General features: G+C 46.3%; 1 protein-coding gene across 1 annotated transcript in view; it reads right to left on the reverse strand.

The window, feature by feature from the left end:
• The window catches only part of CACNA2D4 (calcium voltage-gated channel auxiliary subunit alpha2delta 4), a 128,513-nt gene that overhangs the window by 54,631 nt on the left and 53,133 nt on the right, over positions 1-20,749 (reverse strand). Inside the window, exons 23-26 of the mRNA XM_062616599.1 lie at positions 20,083-20,176; positions 18,712-18,807; positions 16,139-16,266; positions 13,052-13,132 (exon numbers count right to left, since the gene is read on the reverse strand). Of these exons, the coding sequence (XP_062472583.1) occupies positions 13,052-13,132; positions 16,139-16,266; positions 18,712-18,807; positions 20,083-20,176 (399 nt within the window). The remainder of the gene's footprint in view (positions 1-13,051; positions 13,133-16,138; positions 16,267-18,711; positions 18,808-20,082; positions 20,177-20,749) is intronic.

Below are 20,749 nucleotides of genomic sequence, written 5' to 3' on the forward strand. Positions count from 1 at the left end.
GCTGTGCCTGCTTGAATGGTGTTTGCTGACACTGATTGGAAGCACAGGTCAGAAGGTCAGTTTCTATCCTCTGATTAGATGAGGGCAAGTCCTAGCATGGGATTTCTGGGGACCAAAAAGCCTTCCCTCTGAGAATGCTGTGCAATGCAGACAAAGGAATAAGCATTCCCTTATGAGTACAGTTGATGAATGGAGTGCAAGTAAATAAAGATTTCCTGTATCATCTGGGGAGCTCTCCCATCAGTAGCAGTCCTGGAAACCTGGGGACAAGGCAGTAGCCTCACAGCTTTTCTCCCTTTTAGAGGGTGGGGGAGAAGCAACTGATAGGGACTAGACCTCTCCTTCCCACAGTGGTACTGTGCTGCAGCAAGGCAGAGGTCGTGTGCAGGGCACCTGAAGCCAAGGAGAAAAGCAAAGTGCGATGCTAAGAATAACTCTGCCTTGCGTGGAGCTTCTGGGCCAGGACAATAACGTGCTGCTCTTCACTCGGGGCACCAACTTGAGGTTTTGCCCTTCACATTTGCTTTTTCTGTGTCCTAACTTGGTAATAAACTTGTTTGTTAGAACAGCTGCAGAAAAACACCTCGCAAAGGGCATCGAATGAATGACAAATGCAGGTATTTCATTTGAGGAAATATGCACAGATGATATTCAATCAGCTCTGCATAAAGCTCAAGGGAAATGTCCAAAGTAAGAATGCTTTGCATTTCTATAGTGCTTGCCTTTGGCAGCTCTCTGGGAGCTTGCAAACATTAATGAATTCACAGAGGCAGAGATTCAGAGAGTATGAAGGCCAGAAGGGACTCTAGATCATCCAGTCTGACCTTCTGTGTATTGCACGCTACTTGGAAATTGTGCGGAAAAGAACCACAAACATTATTTGAGGGTGGCAGAAACTGCCTTGATGTGAAAGGCTTAAACAGCTCAATCTGTTTAGCTTATGAAACAGAAAATAAAGAAGGTATACCACAGAAAGTCCAACAGTGAGCGTGTACATGTAGCTAAGGTCAATCTTTCAGAAAGGCATCTACCTTTGATCTAAAAAACATTCAAGAGAGGAAACCTCTCATTTTCCCTTGATACCTTACTACAATGCCTATTCATACTATTAGCATTCATGTTTAATGTCTCATCTGAATGTGTTTGGTTTCCTGCCACAGGTTTTTGTTGTGTTTCTCTCTCCTAGATTAAAACCCCCAAAACATTCAGTAACCAGCTCCTCTCCTATGAAGGTACTTTATACTCTTATACTCAGTCTTCTTTTTGGTAAAATAAGCAGATTGAGTTCATTAAGCCTTTACTTGTTAAGCATTTCCTCCTCTCTGCAACCACGCTAGTCTTTTGCTACACTATTTCCAGTTTTTCCTCACCCCTTTTACAAGTATGCTCCTCATCCAACAAAATCTGTGTTCTGTATTGTAGATACTGACTATTGCCACACAACAATAAATATCACCTTTCCTACTTCTCACCACCAATGTCTCAGAGCACACTCTCTAGGCTGCGTGAACACAACTCCTACTTTAAAGATGAAGGGATATGGAAACACTAGGGCAAAACCCTAACAAGCAATTTTATCATCAAGATCATGGGAACTTGTTCTGATCCCACTTATAAGCCCCTCTATAGTAGTATAAATTCACAGGATTTTAAACCAGACTCTCATGCATTTCTAGGCAAGAGAAAAATCTAGCGCTTTAACTAAATTGATGGTCCCCTTCTAGCAGTCTCCTCTTTCTCATCCACTCATGGTATCATATGATTATCTTTCACTTCTCTCCTACTGGACATAAAGGTTTTAGATTCCCCAATAATTCCTTCTCTCTCCCCCTCATTTTCATCCTCTTGTGACTGATCATCCCCTTTTCAGTGACTGCCTCTGACCAGCTGCTTTTCAGATTCTCCCTTCTCTGATCTCCTCAACTGTCACTTCTCAGCTGCCACAAACCACACCAACCCCCACATCCCCATCTGCTTTTTAAAGGCTTGTTAGCATAAGCAGGGGCTTCTCCACTTGCTCTTCTTTGCTTTGCAAAACCCAAATCAACCAAGAAAACCCACCATGCTGTCAAAGGGTGGGAGAGGAGTTTAGGTCAGCCCTAACTTCTGGCCTCCCAGGTCCTGTGCTGGGGCTTTCAGCTGCATTAGCACATGTAGTTTTATTCACTCCTAATTAAATCATGGAGTGTGTGAATTAGATGGTATAAAGGACCAGCCTTGTACCCAAAAGGAGTGCTGCAGTGAACAGGGACTGCCCTGAGTGACCGCCCCATGGCTTGCTTGCTTGCTGGTAATTGCACCATGGCATGGTGAGACAAGAAACTTCAGTTGTCTCCTGATGATGGAGAAGGGACTGCAGGCCAGCAAAGTCTCATCTCTTTCTATTCAAGGCACCACCACCTTCTTACAGACTTTTCAGACTCCAGCTTAAACCCATTTGTCTTTTTACCTCAGATTCTGGCTGAAGCTGCATTACCCTAACAGCTAGAAGCTCTCTTCTAGTTTTCCACCCTAAACATTTTCATGGCCTATATATACTGCACTGTTTTAATGCAAGCCATGTGATTTAGTATAAATGTTTCCTCCAATATGCATTTACAGCATATATATTGCAGCAATCTTATCTGCTTCAACCCTGGTTGCATGTGGTTAAGCAAGCTGGGTTCTCCCAGGCTCCTCTCATAAAGTCAGGCTTTCTTTTTCTCTCATCATCTTTTTGTTCTGTCTATACCTGTCTCAGCCTGTATTCCTTTGGCCAAAACTGTAACACAAACTAGAGGGGACGTATCACAGGGCTTTCTGTAGGAGCACCAATGCATCCCCATCCCCACTGGGAACACCTCTCCAGGTACATTCTAGGACAATATTTTCTTCAACCACAACTGCATCACACTATCACTTGCCATCATCCTACCATCACTTAATACAGAAGTTCTTAGTATTTTTCTTCTGAGCTTTCTCAGGATATGTCTGCCACAGAGTCTACCTGTCTACCTTTTGGCAAAGGCCTCAGAACAGAACGTAGCAGATAACAACGGCTCCCTGAATTTTATATGGGCATCAGGGGAGGGGGCAATACAGCCTACACTGAGGATCACATTGAGACTTGGCAAAATGAGCCCAACAGTTCCCAGAAAACGACTGCCTTTAGTCGTGCTTGCTGTGCTCTCTGCCAGATCTCACAGGGTTACCAGCTTAGAGGAGATTTCTAATATTAGTTCTCAAGCATATGACCTTGTCTGTCGTACTACTGAAATTCATTCTGTTTCTGGTACTCCTGCCAAGGTCAATTAAGGCTTCCTCTACAATATCCTGCTCCTTCCCTGTACTAGCAATGCCTTCTAGTGTTGAATCATCAGGACACTTCCTCACTACCTGTTGCTATCTGAGTCAGAGTCTCAGGTTAATGTTAGCGAAGACTAATCCCACGGGTAACCATGGAGGAGTGCTACAAGTAACCTTTTGCTAGACTTTGATAAGTGATCTTGCTGCTTTCATCTTCCCAGACTGACTTTTACCTCCCTGCTCTTTGCAACTCCTCTGCCTTTCCCAATCTAGTCCAGTTTAACTGATAGTTCCATACGTGGAACTGTATCAAGTGCATTACTGAAATACACAGATCAGACCTCTGCAATTTTTTTTGCCTTCCAGGAAAACAGTCATCTGAAAGAAAGCTATTGGGTTAGTCTGGTAGGATCCAGCACTGATGAAGTCATACTGCCTGACTCCCTTTTCCCCTAACTGCTTGGTAATAATTATGCTTTCCTTCAAGATCTCCTCTAAAGTGCTACAAAGATTACAGAGGTTACTCTTAGAGGTCTGAGACTGAGAGCTTATTTCTCCCCCTTCCTTAATTTTAAACTGCTTAATTTTCACTTTTCCAGACTGCATAGAGTCACCACTGCGGGAAGAGTTGAAAAAAATCCATTGCTATAAGCCTGTGTTTCCACATGCCAGCTCTCCCAAGGCTGGAGAGCACCCAGGCCCAGCACCATGCAGTAAGCAGCTTGAACTGCTTATTCCCAGTAGTCAGCTTGTTTCTTTCCCCAAGGACGATATTGCTGTCCTTATCGATAACTTGGGCACAGAGACCTCTTGGGTTTTGGTTTAGACTACAGACTCCTTGATCTCAACCTCACTGCCCAGAAGTGGCCCCACTTCTCATTATCTTTTTTTCTTTTTTTTTTTCAGATAGCTGAAGAATCTTTTGCCGTTTGTTTTAATCTCCTTTGCAAGGTTTAACTCAGCTTGATTTGTAAGCAATCCTGACTTTATCCCTACATTTCCTGACCTCTAAGACGCAGCTTTCTTTCTTTGCTGTCTGTTCTTTTTCCATTCCACGTAGGCTCTCTGCAGAAAAAGCTTAAGCAGCCTAAGCAGTTGCTTGTGGTGGCAGACAGATGGAGGGCAACAGAATCAGGCACTGCCATTTACCGACTCCTCCCAGAAATGTGGGCTCCACAGTCTCTGAAAGTCAAACTGCTCTCTCCCCACACTCCAGACTTTGCACTGCTTCCTGTGCAAGCAGTTCCAAGAGCCAGTGGCAAACCACCCCTCTGCACACCCTGGGCAGCAATGTAGCCCACACCTTGCCTACCTCCTGCACCTACAACATCTCTTCTCCATCTTCCAACTGCCTTGGGAAAGCCTGGCACTTCCCAGGGCTTCCAGACAAGGACTCTCAGCCAAGCTCTCCTGCCAGCAGAAGCAGGACAACTACCTTCCACTGTCTCCTTTCCTCCCACACCCCCTCTGTGCCTCACCATCCAACACTGGGTCCATACCCACTGCAAACCACTCTGCATTCAGCACCTCCACAGCCCATGGTGAGCCATGAAGATTTGCTGATAGCCCTCATACAGCACAAGGACAGGGAGAGAAAAAGAGAATGGCTATCAGTACAGCCTCTGCACAGTACAGGTGGTGAGAGCACAGTGTAAGAGCATCAGGGAGGAATAAGAAATAGTTCTGAGGCTATTAATATGATACAGCTCTAAGCAAACTGGTCTGGCCTCATAGCTGACCCTGCGTTGACTAAAGATCTCCTGAGATGCCTTTCAACCAGAATTATCCTATGGTCCTATGAGTGGGCCTTCTGTGTCCCAGTGAGGAAAAGCAAGAGAAGAAAAAGGAGGTCTTGTGAGGTGAAAGAGCTCACAGTAGCAGTCCCATTAAGCAGCCTTATAATGGGGAGATTTGTGCCTTTAGGTGGGTAAGTAGGGCAGGAAAAGAGGAACTCGGTAGGAAACAGGCTGAGTTTGGTGGTAAAAGGAATGTGTCCTAGAAGTAGACCGAAGTTGTCCTCAGATCTGCTAAGTTTCTGTGGTTCTCTTCCTGCAAAACTTGTCTGCTTGTGCCTTGGTTAATTTAATCCAGACCATCTCACAAGACATTTCCTATAGCCTTTTCTGCTGTAATATTTACTACCTTCATCCCTACCTCTACAGACTGCTTCTGTGATCACTTTCAGCATCTTCTCACATGACTTTGCTCCTCTACTGAACTACAGGTCTTAATGAAGCTCATGACATCATTTATACCTGCGCTAAGGCTATGGTTCTTGCATGGACAACACTGCTTTACTCCATGTACTTCAGATGCATAGATATGGGCTGTTGTAGGGGAAGAGGTGTGAGCAAGGTAATGCGCTGGCCTTGCGTTCACACAGAGCTTTAAGTTTGCATCCTACTTGGTCAGAGGTGTTAATGCCACTTGCTTGGCAGTCTGTGGATCTTCACACAGCTCCAAATGGAAGGTCCTGGCCTGCTTCTCAGTGCTCATGAATACTCAGTGCATACTAACAGACCCTACACACTGGGTACACTTCCATGCCCACAGGGATTTCTCATGTACATACTGGCATGCACACACAGAAAACACGTGTAGGTGTGTAGCCCTACCACAGACATGAGTAGGTATAAATTACTCTGTGGGTAATTTGTGTAATTTGTGGGTAATTTGTGTGGGTAATTTGCACACATCTGTGCACACCTTTAGTTACACACATAGACAGGTATCACAGCCACGCAACACAGAGAAACTGTGTATGCAAATATACACATGTATGCACAAATCCCCTCAGACACTGAGCATCTACACATACTCTGCACCCCCCATGTGCTCCCATGGGCCCATGTGGCAGAGACACAGGTCCCTGATGATGCTGGCTAGGTAGGAGTTAATGCAAGAAAGGCTGGGAAAGAAATTAAAAGCAAATAAAAGAAGTTAAAAGCCCAGCACATGATTCTTCTCCTATCACATCTGTGAATCCTGGAGCGCAAGAGTAATTGTCTGCAATGAGTCAGACCAAAAGGCACAAGGAAATGGTTGCTATGGCAACCCGCACACTGCTCTAATTCGGCTCAGAATTAAAATGATATCAAATAATTTGCAAGCAAAGGGAACACGGCAAAGGCGCCGGGTGCCAATCTACAAAATCCAGCTATATGCAAGTGTCTCCTGAGCCAGAGTCAAGGGCTCGTTTCCCTTCAAGAGTGACAGCCATAGCAATCAGAGGAGCTACAGAGGCAGCACTGATGGATAACCTTAGGCTAGAAGATTTCTGTTACACTCAGGCAAGAACAGGCTCCTGGGCTGGAGCTCTAGCCTGGAACAGGCTCCAGGACTGGAGATGTTCTGAGGGATGCCTCAGCAGACCCCACAAGAGAAATCCTATTGCTCACAAGTTGTTTTGGTGTCCCCATTGTAGAAATTCCCTGAAAGGGCTGGCAAGGGCAAGGCCTGGGCACAGGCACCCACCCACAGTGGAGGCATTTGCTCTGTGCTGGGTGAAGCACTCCCCACATGGGCTGAAGGAAGGAGGGCTGATTCACTTGATGTTTTCTTCCCTGGTGAGTGATGCAATGTGTAAACTCTGGCACTCAGCTGACACTACAAGGAAATATTTATTCTACATAATTGGCTATCTTCTTTGCTTTTCCCCCAGCCAAGGGCTTATCCCAAGGCAAGAGGCAATGTCCACACACACAGGGAGGAGACACAATCCTCATGCTGAAGATCTTACAGCTTATGCAGACAGCAGATACACCATGGAGGAAAAGGCAATTGCTGATGTCCAGTCAGGGTGGGCAAAATGCAATCGAAAATGTCTCACATACTTATTTTTAGCATTCTTTTGAGGATAAAATAAATTTATTTGACCCCATTGTCACTAGTTACTGTACATGCTTGGAAACATCTATATGGAATTTTGCAGGCAGATGCCTGCTATTTCTGCCTGTTCTGACTTGGCTGGAGGATAACCAACTCTGAACCGGGAACCACGTAGCCTCAGCACGGACAGCAAACACTGGCGAATGGCAGAGTTTGCAAGATCAGAGCCAGTGCCAAACAAGGCCACCACCTCACTTTTATCTGGTTCATATAACAGCTTGTTTCTGCCACAGAAACACCCCAAAAATCAGCCTTTATGATTACAGGTCTCTCCCCCAAGGCTTGGTATGCAAAGTAGAATGCAATGGATGGCAGGCAGGCAGATGGATGAATGAAGGATGCAAGAGACACCGATTTTGGCACACCAACAGCACTGTGTAATGTTGATACCGTGGCCCATGGAGTATTGGCTCAACCTGTGGTACAGCCAAATGTGTGCTGACTGATAACAGCCTCCAGACAGACGTTCTGAGAGGTGGAGAGGGCATGGCTTGCTTTAGTACTAAAATCATCAGCATTTTTGGATTGCCATACGGGAATGGCATTAGAACCACACATAGCATTTCTACCTGTGCTACCACTGGATGCTGGGGAGATCATCATTTCCATAAAGGCACCCAGTGATACCTCAAGAGCTAACTGGGTCAACACTGGCACAAACCTCTAGCACTGAAAGGACAGCACTCCTTCTGAATACTGCAGCACACATTCAAGAGATCAGCTGCTCTATGGTTTTGTATGGGTAACAATAAGCTGGTTTCTGACCCAGCCTAGTGAAATCATTTTAATTCTGCAGCTTGGATGCAGCTATTTCCATATAAAAGGTGCTTATGCTATTGTAGCTTATCTCCACGCATTTTAGCAGCTTCTACAGGTGTAACTGTCATTTTCTAGAGAGAAGGTTGAAATATTTTATCCACCCAAGCAACAAAACTTTAGGAATACAGAATTGCATGTAGATTAGTTTGAAAAGCTGCCACAGCAACAGAACTGTTGAAAAACCCAACTAACTGCACTTCCTCTCCCTGCTTACTGGTAAGAGACAGCAGGTAGCCAAAACTGGGGACCAAGGAAGAGGATGGAGAGATGTCAAGCTGGCCAGTAATCGCTTTTCAAATGAAGAGCTTCTGTTGGACTGATAGAGGTTGGATTTTAACCAGTATAATGGCAAAATTACTTCCCATTATCTATTTTTCAGAATGGTTGATTTTGAATACTTTTGACAAAAATCTAAGCTTTTTAAAAACTCTGCTCCTGCTGTGAATAAAGAGCTCTTCTGAAAATACTGGCCTTAATAACTCAGTGTCCCCAAACATCCTCTGTAAAACAGAGACAATATTTCTCTTCTCTCATCCTTGATTCAGCTTGCCGAGCACTCTTCCCAAATATATCTCTGTATGCAATTGGTGTCATGGGATAACAATTTCACCGTGGTCCAATCACTGCAGATAAGAACTAACAGTACCTTTCACTACAAACAGAGAAGAAAGGTACTGTATAAAATAAACCTGCACTTCCTAAGGGCCCACTTAGATTGGTTTTTATTGGGCATTACGGAGACTGTGCATGCCACATCGTTTGCTGGTATCAGCTGTTTCCCATCCCTAAGACATGACAACCATGGCAAGAAACTTAATGGAAAGAAACCCCTACCTGCCCAGCTGGGACTGGCAGCCAGCTGACACCACATAAGTCAAACAATGAGAAGGTCAGGAAATGAAAGAGATGTCATACACAGCCCAAAGTGACAGCTAAACTCCTGCGCAGATTCCAGCAGTTTCACTGGGGCTTTAAATCACTAAAAGCTTCCGTCAGCAACTACATGTGATTTCTGCCTCACACCCTGAGGACCAGAAAGCCCCAGGCTACTGACTCACGGGAGGCAGCAGATGACAGTGCTATCTGGGGCAGGACTTGGCTTGGGGAGAGTGCCATCACAATTCCTTATTTTTCATTTCCAACAAAGTTAGTGTGCGTGAAACCTACTGGACTGACATCCCAGGAGAATAGCTGCCTTCTAATTAATTATAATTAATCATCCAGGCATTACTTAATGTTTGCATAGTGCTTTGACGTGCCAAAGCACAATATAGCAAGAGATATTATTAATTTAAAGAAACGGGTATAGCCAAGCCAGGGGTAGGTTTGCCTGTGTGGCTTCCAACCAAAGAGACCACACCAATTCAGCTCACACAAATGGACCTTGCCTTGGCTCCACCATGTCCTCCGAGAGACCTGCAGGTACCTTGAACCCTTTGCTCATCCCCCTTGTGCAGAGGTATAGGGACATGGCCCACAAGGGAAGGAGAGGGATGGGTGAAAGAAGGAAAGGGTAGGGTAGGGCAGGGCAGAGGACACCGCTTTTGCCTCCTGAATTTGGCCGCCTCACCACCCATCCTTGTGTGGAGCAACATCTCTAACAGTGAGAGAAGCATCTCAGACTCCCCTCCAACCCATTCTGGGATTCCCTTTTGAGCTAAGCCAGACCAAAATGGGAGGGAAGAGGCTCTTGTACTCCCACCCTATTTCTGTTCTTAGCCCTCCAGTGTGGGTGCTTTCCAATCCAAGTTGACTGCTCCCTCACTCCCTGACAGCATCAGGCCTGTGTCATCTTCCTGGACATTTGATTTTAGCAGTTTGCCTTTCTCTGTCTTGGCTGGGGACTGCCATTCAACCGCCAGAAGTAAAGGGGCTCGATGCTTCCTGTCACTGGCATTCTTCCCATGGGGGCACTGGGGGTGCTCCCTCCCCATAGGCATGGCTGTAAATCCTAGAGCTGAGTTTTTCACTGCATGCATAGTGAACATTTCAGAGTGCTCACCAATTCCCCCCCAAGCACTGTCAAGTCAAACAAGTGACAGTAACAATCAGTGGCAGAATGACAGGCCAGTTCATACCACTTGCAATTCTATAGGGGCACTTAAAAAGTGTCTGTTGTTCCCCTTTTACAGAACTGTGCCTGTATTTATCCAGAAACTACAAGCCTTCCAAGATATGTGGCTTTCTGGGAACCTGTGCTACCAAACTACCAACAGTATTCTAACTCTAAATGAACATTATATCAATCCCACTGAGGGCTGATGCCATCAGAATAACAATAACAACAATCTGCATCCCATTCTGCTCTGATTGCTTCTTGCTGTGTCTCCTCTCACTCCTCTTCCTTCACCTCTCTTCTGTACTCAGGATGGTATTGCAGCACTCCCCAGCATCATTTGTGCTGCAGCCTCTGCTGTGAAGTACCCTAGAATCATGTCCTAGCCACTCAGGACTGATTATATTAGTGTGAGGGGAGATGAAAGCAGGCCTATACCCTTCTCTCAAGATCAAACAGTATTGTAACAGGTAGTGTGACCTATACTGTCTACCTATAATTATTTCCTTTTTGTCTTCTTTTAAATGACTATTGGTATCAAAAATTCAGATGATTAACCTAGTTGCTACTGGAAGCAAAGAAAAGGCAATATATAGTAATTTTTTGCTCCCTAAAACACCCGAACCAAGGTGTAAACTTACACCCAAGTCAGCAGATGGGAAATACCTTGGCAAGCCCTTGTACTCCCACGAAGTGAATGGGGCTACAGCTGCTGTGGGCCCAAAGGACTTGGACCTTTTGGGAGAAGTTACTTCCCTCGGTGCTGTCATGCAGGCCATTCTTTGGATGAAATGTGGGTAGTTTTCATCAATGCATAAGAAATGGGGAATGAAGAACACCCAGCTATATGTACCATGTGTGGAAGTAAGCAAAGATGCTTACAGTCAGGATGCTTAATGTGCCTGCTACTGACAGGGACTGTGGCACCTTTAAGGAACAAAAGCAACTGAGAATTCATTTCTATGTCTCAACTTCTGTGGTTACCAGTGAGGAAAATAGTTTGTTCTGGATCATTTCTACAGATGACACAATTTTTGCCTTATTGTTTTAACATGATTTCTTTCCCTATCCTCTGCTCTTTCTCTGCCCTCCTCTTCCCTCTGCAGAGGATCCTGCCCCTTCACAGCATGTCCACACAGAAGAGTCAAATCAGTATTCAGCATAACCGAGCGGGTGGAAATCTCCACAGGGGTTGTGAAAAGCACTGCTGACAGAAGAGAAATGGCTCTGTCAGGGGCAGATCCTCCTGCCACTTGTTCTTGCTCCAGCTCTTCCAACTCAGAAGTTTCCTTCCTTATATTTATGCCAAACTGCCTGTGTGCCTCTGTTCTAACTCACAGGTCAGGGAAGGGAATGAAAACAATAATGAAAAACAATCTTAAAAAAAAACCACCCAAAACCAAACCAAATAAAGCTTTTCATGCTTAGAAAAATGCTCCAAATGCTCCAGTGCTGCAGAAACCCTTGGTACTGTTTCAATGCTATTTCATTTTCTGCTGGGTATTCTTATAACAGCGTCAGCCAGTATCAACTTTGAGAGCACTTTCTGTGACCCAAGCACCTATCAAACATGAACTTTACTGAAACCATCTCTATTTCACAGGGACAGACTTCATAATGATTTTCTGGATTTGGGCTTGAAATGGTGGTTTATTAGTGAAAAGTGCTATTTCATAACACCCCTCCTTCAGCTTATAAGTATTTCCTCAATGCCCACATGATACTTTTAGATATAAGGAAGAAGTTCTTTACTGTGAGCATGGTGAGGCACTGGAATGGGTTGCCCAAGGAAGTTGTGAATGCTCCATCCCTGGCGGTGTTCAAGTCCAGGTTGGACAGAGCTTTGGGTGACATGATTTAGTGTGAGGTGTCCCTGCTCATGGCAGGCGGGTTGGAACTAGATGATCTTAAGGTCCTTTCCAACCCTAACTATTCTATGATTCTATACTTTAAGAGTACCACTCCCAACTGGAACTTACTAAAAAACTAGAAGGTAAGGAATGTTTGCTTCATCAGAAAAACTGATATAGTTTTACTGTAGTACTGTATCCTACAAGTCGCTGTATCCTACCCAGCCTAGGGAAGAGCAATGGCTGACTCCCTCAAGATATCTGCTGTACGACCTTCTCTCTACTAGGTACTCGTATAACAATTATTTCACAAGTAGCTTTGCTTCTTGGCAAGTGTTTAGTGATAATTACTCCATTACGTGTTCATCAACTTCTTCCCTTAATCAATGCTTCCACTTCTAAACCAAATTCCACTGAGATACATCTTCTCTTACCCAATACTCCTACACAGAGCATTTAAGTTGGATACGATGCCAGCATTATTGATTAAAACATTAAAACATTAAAAATGTTTCATTAAATGGCTGCTCTGTTTCACTTCTGAGTTTACTGTACTTTCGTAAAGGCAGAAGCAATTGCTGCAGAAAATGGTAAGGGTTCAAAAGCTTTGGAGTTCTGCTGGAAGTAACGTGGTTTATGAATTTTCCAAAAGTAGACACAGAATCTAGTGAAGGTCTGCCAAAAGGGGTTTAAAGCTCATCTACAAAAATAAATTGGCAATCTATATGTCTGAGCTGGAAGTCTAGCAACAAACCCATTCCACCAGCAAAAGTTATTTTTCAGCTGAGATAACGACGGAGATGCATGAACACGCTTTTCTTCCAAAACCAAAGTGTCTCCTGCAAACAGTTCAAAATCTGCATGGACTTCTCAGCCTATTCACGTTTCAGAGAAACAGTCTCGATCCACAAATCCACCAGCATTGAAGATGGTAAGCTTCCATTCAAACAGTCAATTTCCCTTCCAAAAGCCTATCAGCTATTCAGTACCTGTTTCAGTATTCTCTCTTTAGCCTAGTTTTCAACATCACAAACTATTGTGGCTCACATCATCTCCCTTGAGTGGCAAGCTAACAAACAGCTCCCAGCTCCCACTCTCAATAAAAGATGCAATCATTTCATTCAAGATAAAAAGAGAAACCAGAATGTCCTACCTGCAGCAATACCCATCTTCCCATCCACAGACACAGACACAGCCGTGCTCACTGTCACCACTTTTGGCAGGCCGCTCCCCTCTGTTAAGACACAAATACGGAAGGCTTGGTTAGCTTATCACCGCAGAGGAGAAAAACAAGCAGGTTCAGCTTGCTCACACATTTTCGCACCCAGGACAGTGTGCACAGATGCCTCAACCCTGAAACACCCAAGAAGCTAGAAGCCTGCATCTTTCAAGACACAAACAACCTAAGTGGCTATGAGTAGATCTTTTTCTTCTTGTAGATAAGGTCCCCTGATAAAAGTAGCACCCTCTCAGCATAAAAAGGGACTGGTCTCCTCAGTTTTGGGCACGTAGAACTACTTTTAGGCCAGAAAACTGCTGTGCTTCATGCACTAGCTAAACTTTTTAGACACAGGAGAAGTGGGATAGGCAATTCTGACATTGACTCTTGCATTCTGCTACCCAAGCCAGACCCGCACTACAAATTGGAGAGACAGGCACAGCACTTCCAGGTACTTTCCAGGGCGTGCTCCATTTTAGGAACGAAGTCTTCTGCCCAAACTCTGTTATGCCCCAGGCTCTCCTGATTATCCTTTAGCTGCTGCTTTAAGCATCCTGTAGGTCCTGTGTCACAGCTGCCAGCCCTGTGCAGATCTCTTGGCTTCCACAGGGCACTTAAAATAGCATGGCTGGATAGGTTTAAGCAACTGAACCTCATCTCCCTTCTCTTTGTCAGTGCAGTTGTTTCAGACTGCAATTGTCCATGTGACAGATTCAATTTCTGTGTTTTCTTAAAGTGATTAGATTAGCTTCAGCAGGGGCACCTCTTTTGGAACTGCCAGGGGACACTCTGAAGGTCAGCATGATCGATTTAGCCTGCAACTGATTCCTCACTTGTGTGTTGAATGGAAATCTCTTGCTCAGACAGATGGGTCAGGGATTCTTTCAGTCCCAAGAGCTCCAGCATTTGTTTCTGCTTCCCGTTTCTGCCTTCATCATTCTAGGTGGCACCCAATGTGTCCAAAACACAATTCAGTGTCTGCCACATTTTAGCCTGGAGTCTCTCATTATTTTTTAGACTGAAGCCAGATTAACTTGCCCTGTGATGTCAGATATAGTAAAGCCCTTGTGAAACAAATACCCAGGCAACTGATGCTCACATGACTTGAGCCTGATTCAGCCTTTATGGTGAACCCCAAATGCCTTGCTCTTCCTAGGATGAGATAAAGAAGCAAAAGACACTTAGCATCTCTAGCAAAACAAACAAACAAACCAACCCAAAATAACAAAGCACCCAACACATGAGAGATATGGGCTGCGAGAACAGCTGACTTGCAGAGCTTTCTCTGCTGTATTCTTCCCTGGGGGACTTTTGAACACTAGAAGGAAGTGCCCTCAATAAATTATTCTGATGATCTGCAGTCATTCCCTGCTGGTTTCCTCCCCAATGGGGAGGTCTTCTGGCTCTTCCCTCTTATGTAATGAGAAGTGCATCTGTCCTGGAAACCCTTTGTCATGGGTGGAGGGCACATGTAGAAAGCATGAAAATGGTATTTCAACGTTTATTCATCAGGAACTTACTACGAAACTGGGTGGTCAAATGGTGGGACACCCCTGCTCCTTTGGATGTCAAGGGAGGGCCTGGACTCTGCTCTGATGGTGCAGCACTGTGTCTTAGAAGCACTGAGTAGTATTTTCTGGCTCTTCCCAGGCATACTGTGTGGCCTCATGGATCACTGTCTCCTAAGCCTAGCTGTTCATCTCTAAAGAGCCTAATCTCCCTTACAGTTTAGAACACAAGGTCTTCAGGGTCAAATATTACTTCTTACAATGTGCCTGCAGGGTTTCCAGGTGAATGGGGTCCTGGACTTGATTGAAGTTTCTGACAAATAGCCACATAATACAAAAAACCGTGGCGGCTGCTTGCGTTTTGTCTTTATTAATGGAAAATTACCAATGACTTCTAAGAAAGCCACATCAAGCCACAACTCCAGTTTTTAGCCAGCAGTGATTACTGTGGCCTGGGTAATGGCTGTCCTAGGAAGCCCCAGATGATGTCACTGTCTGGTTTTCTAACCCACACTCTATTCCAAAGAGCAAATGCTTTGGCATGCAGGAGAGTAAAAGGTCCTGCCACGCCTCCTCCTCTCTCCACAGTTGCCTTTTAAGTGAGATACAAGGGTGCTGGGCAGAGAGGCTTTCATGGAAGGTTTCAAGTATTCTCTTTCCATTCGCTCTCCCTTTACATCCTGGTTCATCACTTGCCTCCAAGTCAGGTTTTCTCTTCTTTGCTACTTGCTTTCCCACCCACCAGCCTCCCACCATTGCGCCACAAAAAGCTTTAGCAGCTAAAGTGCTGAGCTCTGTGACAGAGATGGAGAACTAGGGGCCAGGAAGGAGCACAGAGGGGACTTCTGCCTTCTGTGTAGGAGCCTCACATGAGGCTTTGTTTTGACTGTTTCTTCCAGGTTCTTCTGCTCTCTTCCAGCCTTTGAAGAAGCCCTTCCTGAGAAGCTATGGAAGAGCCTTCTTCCCTTTTCCTCCACCATCTTCCAAAACAAACCCATCCCTTCCCATCATGGAAAGTGGTGACAGAAAAAATGCTGCCCTCTAAACTCAGACTTCTTGACAAGTGCTCGCTGATCCCTCATCAGTCCCAGCTGTTACTGTCACGCAGTATGCCTGATGTTCCCTCTGAGGCATGCCTGTATGTCCCAACCCCTTCTGTGATACCCTTTTCTCATGGTTCATGTGTTCCCCTGCTTCCCACCTGCCTAAATCCTTTGGTCTATCCCGTCCCTGCACTTCCACGTGTCCTTCATCTCCCCTGCAAACTTCATGTTGTGCAGCCCTGACTGCTTTCTGTGCAGCTTGTAGCTTTCTCTTTCTGCTGTGTCAGTATTTCGGCAATGCCCCCTCTGCCATGCCCCCTCTACTGGTGCGAAGGCAGGCCAAAAGGCAGGCCTCAGCGTTTCCCACTAGGCAGGAGGCAGCAATAAAGGGATTGGGCAAACATGGTGTGGGAAGCAGGATGTGAAAAGCTTTCTCTTTCCCTCTCCTCTGGTGTTCAGGCTGGGATTACCTGAATCATCTTCTGAGACAATGCTGTAGATGAAGCTCCCGGGGGGATGCTCAGCTGCCCGCCGGTACCACAGAGGGAAGTGGTCCATGGTGAAGATGCTTTCCTTGTCCTTCTGTGTCAGGAATTTCCTGCCGAGAGAAAACCCAGGGCGGCCGTTGTGCACAGTGGGAAGGAGCTGGGCAGCCCTGCTTGGGGCAGTGCAGCGGGACCCCTGCGGCTGGGCACAGCACCTGCATCCCTTCCCACCCCGGCCGCGGTGGGTCCCCCAGGGGACCGAAACACGCCACGTGGAGCACCCCTCGCCCCGGGGACACCGGAGCAGACAGCGAGGACTCCGGGGCTACTGAAACCAGTGCCTCACACCCCCCGCCAGGCGTCGGTCAGCGGCCGACCCCCGGGACGGGCTCCTTCTGCAGCCCGGCCGGGCCCGCTGCCCGCTACACCCGCGGCCACGGTCCGGCAGCGCTCTGCTCCCCGCTGCCGCCGCGCCTCTGTCGGCCGCCCGCCAGGTGCCGCTGTTGCCCCGGCCGAGGCCCTCGGAGCCGCGGCCAGCGGCGGCCCCAAGGGCGGGAGAGGGGAGGCCGCGGGCCGGCAGCGTCCCGGCTGTGTGTGGGGCTCCGCGGCTTTCCTCGGCCTGTGGGTCTTAGTGCCCGGGAGGGAGAGGAGTCCGCCTGCCCCGCGGGAGGCCTGGCAGGTTACTCGATGAGGAGCAAGGGGCAGAGCCGGGAGGCGGAAAGGCGACAGGCATGAGCCATAGTGATGGCGTATGGCTAGTTACTGCAGGCAAATGGGGAGCAGGTGAGGAAATTAGACAATATCCTAAAAAGAAAAAAAAAACAATAACACAAGTTTTAAAGCCCCCAATAATATTAATTAAAAAAATAGGAAATCCTCTCCTATGAAGACAGTTTGGAAGAGTTGGGCTTGTTCAGCCTGGAGAAGGCTCTGAGGAGACCTTAGAGCAGCTTCCAGTGCCTAAAAGGGGCTATAAGAAACCTGGAGAGGGACTTTTTACAAGGGCAGGTAGTGACAGGACAAGGGAGAATGGTTTTAAACCAACAGGGGGTAGATTTAGATTAGATATTCTGAAGAAACGCTTTACTGTGAAGGTGGTGAGACACTGGAAGAGGTTGCCCAGAAAATCTGTGGCTGTCCCACCCTATCAGGCCAGGTTGGAGGGTGCTTTGAGCAACCTGCTCTAGTGGAAGGTGTCCCTGCCCAAGGCAGGGGGTTGAAACTGGGTGAGCTTTAAGGTCCCTTCCAACCCAAACCAGTCTGAGATTGTATGAAAAAAAAACAACCCAAACCGAAACCCACCCCAAACCAAAGGTCATGCTGCTGTGGCTAAATATGGAACTCCTAGGGGCGGATGAAGTGTTTGAGGAAACGGGTGCTCTTGAAGGCAAGAGGATGAGTCCTGAAGGCATGGCAAGATAAGCAGTGGGTGCTCAGGAGAGGCCTCATGAAAATCAGGTCATTGCCTTCCCTGGAGGTCCCTACATCTTGCCTGACAAATCCCCTTTGTTTTCAGTCCTCTGTTTAGATGTATATTTTGACATAGCGATAATTACTCATTTATACAGTTCCTCCCTTTCCGGGGATTCCAGAAGTGCCTCTTACGTGATGCGTGGGGGTCTGTCACTGCAGTGTCATGACTGCATCTGTTTAAAAGCATCGAATGATGTTCCTGATGCGCAGTGGGGGATAGGGAATCATCATATCTGCCTGCTGCAGCACACATAGATTTCTTCCTTGTTGCTGGAGCCTGACTACTCTGACTTATCCAGACTGCCTCAAAAACATGAAGAATGTCACCTTCCAGGCACAGCAGAGTTATCTGCCTTGAACCTATGACTTGTGTTTGGGGAACTCAGAGACAGTGAAAGAGCTGCCAAGAAGCTAACGACCACCACTGACTCCGTCCCCTTCTGTTCCATCTGCTGGTGTGCCTCTGTGACCTATCCTTTCTTAAGCAGCATGCACCAGCCTGTGTATTCAAAACACAGCAAAAATGCAAGCTATATCCTTTCCGTGTCAGAACCCTCCACTGAACACATGCTTTTGCCTTCAGGGAGAACACAAGGGAATGAATCGTATATGGCAGATGTCAGTCACATCACTAAATGCCTCACTGGAACGCACTGGGGTACTGTGATGTAGGCAATGTAAGAGGTGGAACAGAATAAAACTGGAAGAGAAATTGAGACAGAAAGATCAAATCTAGCCAAGCTGGAATGTCACCAGGGCACTGAAGTGCAGAGCCTTTGCACTGCAAAATGGTCCTGGGGATATATAGTAACTGAGGACATTTTCTTTGTTAGCTGACTGAAGTCAGGGAATAATTGAAGGTTTTCATTGAATGGAATGCATGCTGGGAGAGCATTTTAAGAAAAACTCGAACCAGAAGAAGACAAAGGACCACTGCCCTAATTCTGTAAATAGGCACCAAGGCCATTGAGGTGTTGCTTCTTTCTTTTCTGTCTTCCCAAATACATTTCTAAGGCTGGTGGTGGTTTCATGCTGCCCCTTCAGAGACACTGAGAGAAACCCTTTAGTGCAATTTAGGGACTTACCTGTTGGAAATTTTCTCAGAGCCCACGTATAGGGCATTCCTCATGAGCCCAGCCCGAGTGCCCAGAAATGCCATCTCAACACCTGTCTCAGTCTCCCTGTGGAACAGAAACACACAAGCAGAAGCAAACAGTTCCCACAAGAACAGACATCTCTCTGCCACAGGGTGAGGGCATTTCAAATAAGAAACCACACCTGGAGATACAGTCCCAAGTTCATCAGCAACATAACCTATTCACACCAGGGGTGGCACTGGCTCCTCCCTGCTAATGGCAACAGGTTGTTACTGGCTAACAACTGGCAGGCTTAGACTTGTACCTAGATTCACACCTTTGAAATTTGCTTATTTTATTCTCTTCTAAGTATACCATAAGCTCCTCTCCTCCTGTTAGCCCTGCTCTAGGCTGCCCACATGAAGCTGAAATGAAGGAGAGGAACCGTAGAGAGAGTGGCAGGATCAGGTATGCAGAGAATGGGCAGGGTAGCAGAATGACTCTGAAGAGGGTGTCCTGGTGCAGCTGTTTAAAGACATGCTGTTAACTGGGTGTCCTAGCATGACTGCCACTGGTGGAGCATCTGGCAGTGGTAGGGATACTGGTAACTGAAAGAGGGACAGGAATCCCAAGGCCACACAGATAAGTAGCATGTAGTCTGCTGAAAGAAGATCTGTTTGATACTAGGTACTACAAGCAATAGATGCCTTACTGGAAATAGACTAGGAAGTTGTTCACTGAAGCCAGCCTATCCACTCTGTGAAGCTCAGTCTGAAGGCATCACCAACAGAGACAAGATCAAACTCTCTTTTCTTTACTGCTGGTAAAGGAACAAATTACTTGCCACCTGGGATGGAACTTCTGCTACAGTCATAAGGGGAGTTGGGCCAAACCACATTGCTGCCATTTAAAGGGATAACTGATAAAGGGGGAAATAAATCATAACAACTTCAAAGTGAAATGCCCTGAGGTGTCCTAAGGTACCAAACTCTATCAGCTAAAGGGGCAAATGCAAGGCATCCGAGTTAGGTGGTGCAAAGAATTGGTGCTGAACACCCCTTGCAGTGACACACCCAGATCACTGCTCTTCTCCAGTGATATTCAGACATGGGTTGTGTTAATGATTTGTTACCAAAAAGCGCCTCACCAAACTAAAGGCTCTCCTGAGAAGGCCCAGCCTGTTGGAGTCCACTCCTCAGAGACACTTTTGGAGTTATTTTTAAAGGTATTGAGCTATTTCTGTCAGCTTTTGAGCTATTTCTAAAGTTTCTTATACACTCTACAATGGTCTGTGACTGTTTTGGGCACTGCATAAGCCCATAGCATCTGGAGATACATCCTCAATGATGTCTTACCCATATTTATTTCTTGTACACTTACATGGACATATTGAGGGCTAGGGTTGTCCAGTAGGCCTCCATGGGTGCAGTGACTACTGCATCAAACAGCACTTCCTGGACCAACTCCTCATCACCTAAGAAGAAGGGAGAAGATGAATCAGGGAAGAAAAGCATGTTCCTCCATAGATGTATTAGAGAGTCCTTTGTTAAGGAGCATCTGCCTTGCCAGGACAGTAGAACAACACAGCACAAAAAGAGGCCTCCTGTTGAGGTCTGAGAACATGACCTACAACCCCGGGATGGAGGAGAACACAAGAACAGATGTTACAGCTAAGATTATCAACTGTAAACTCAGTGGAAGGGTTTGGGTTTTAAAGTCTGGGCAAGTGAGAGGCTTTCAGATGAAGTTCTTCATCAGACCCTCACTCTGACCTTTTCCTTGATTGAATAGGCTGACCACAGTCATTGCCTCAGATCTTTGCCTTGACCTTTCTTCTGGATGCCCTGTACAGAGGACACCAGCCACCCCAATCCATTCAAGAAGCTTTCTTCAGGACCACTAGTGACTTCTTCATGGCCTCTACTCTTGCCTTGTACTCACTGGCTTCTCTGTTAGCCATCCTTCCTGTAAGTCCCATTAGACAATGTCCTGTCCTGGTTTCCACCAGAAGTTCTGGCCAGTCTAGGCTACCAGTCTAGTCTGTTCT

This window comes from Pezoporus occidentalis, unplaced genomic scaffold (genome assembly GCF_034315485.1).
Source record: "Pezoporus occidentalis ecotype Australia unplaced genomic scaffold, CSIRO_AGI_Poc_V1 ctg19, whole genome shotgun sequence".
Classification (NCBI taxonomy): Eukaryota; Metazoa; Chordata; class Aves; order Psittaciformes; family Psittacidae; genus Pezoporus; species Pezoporus occidentalis.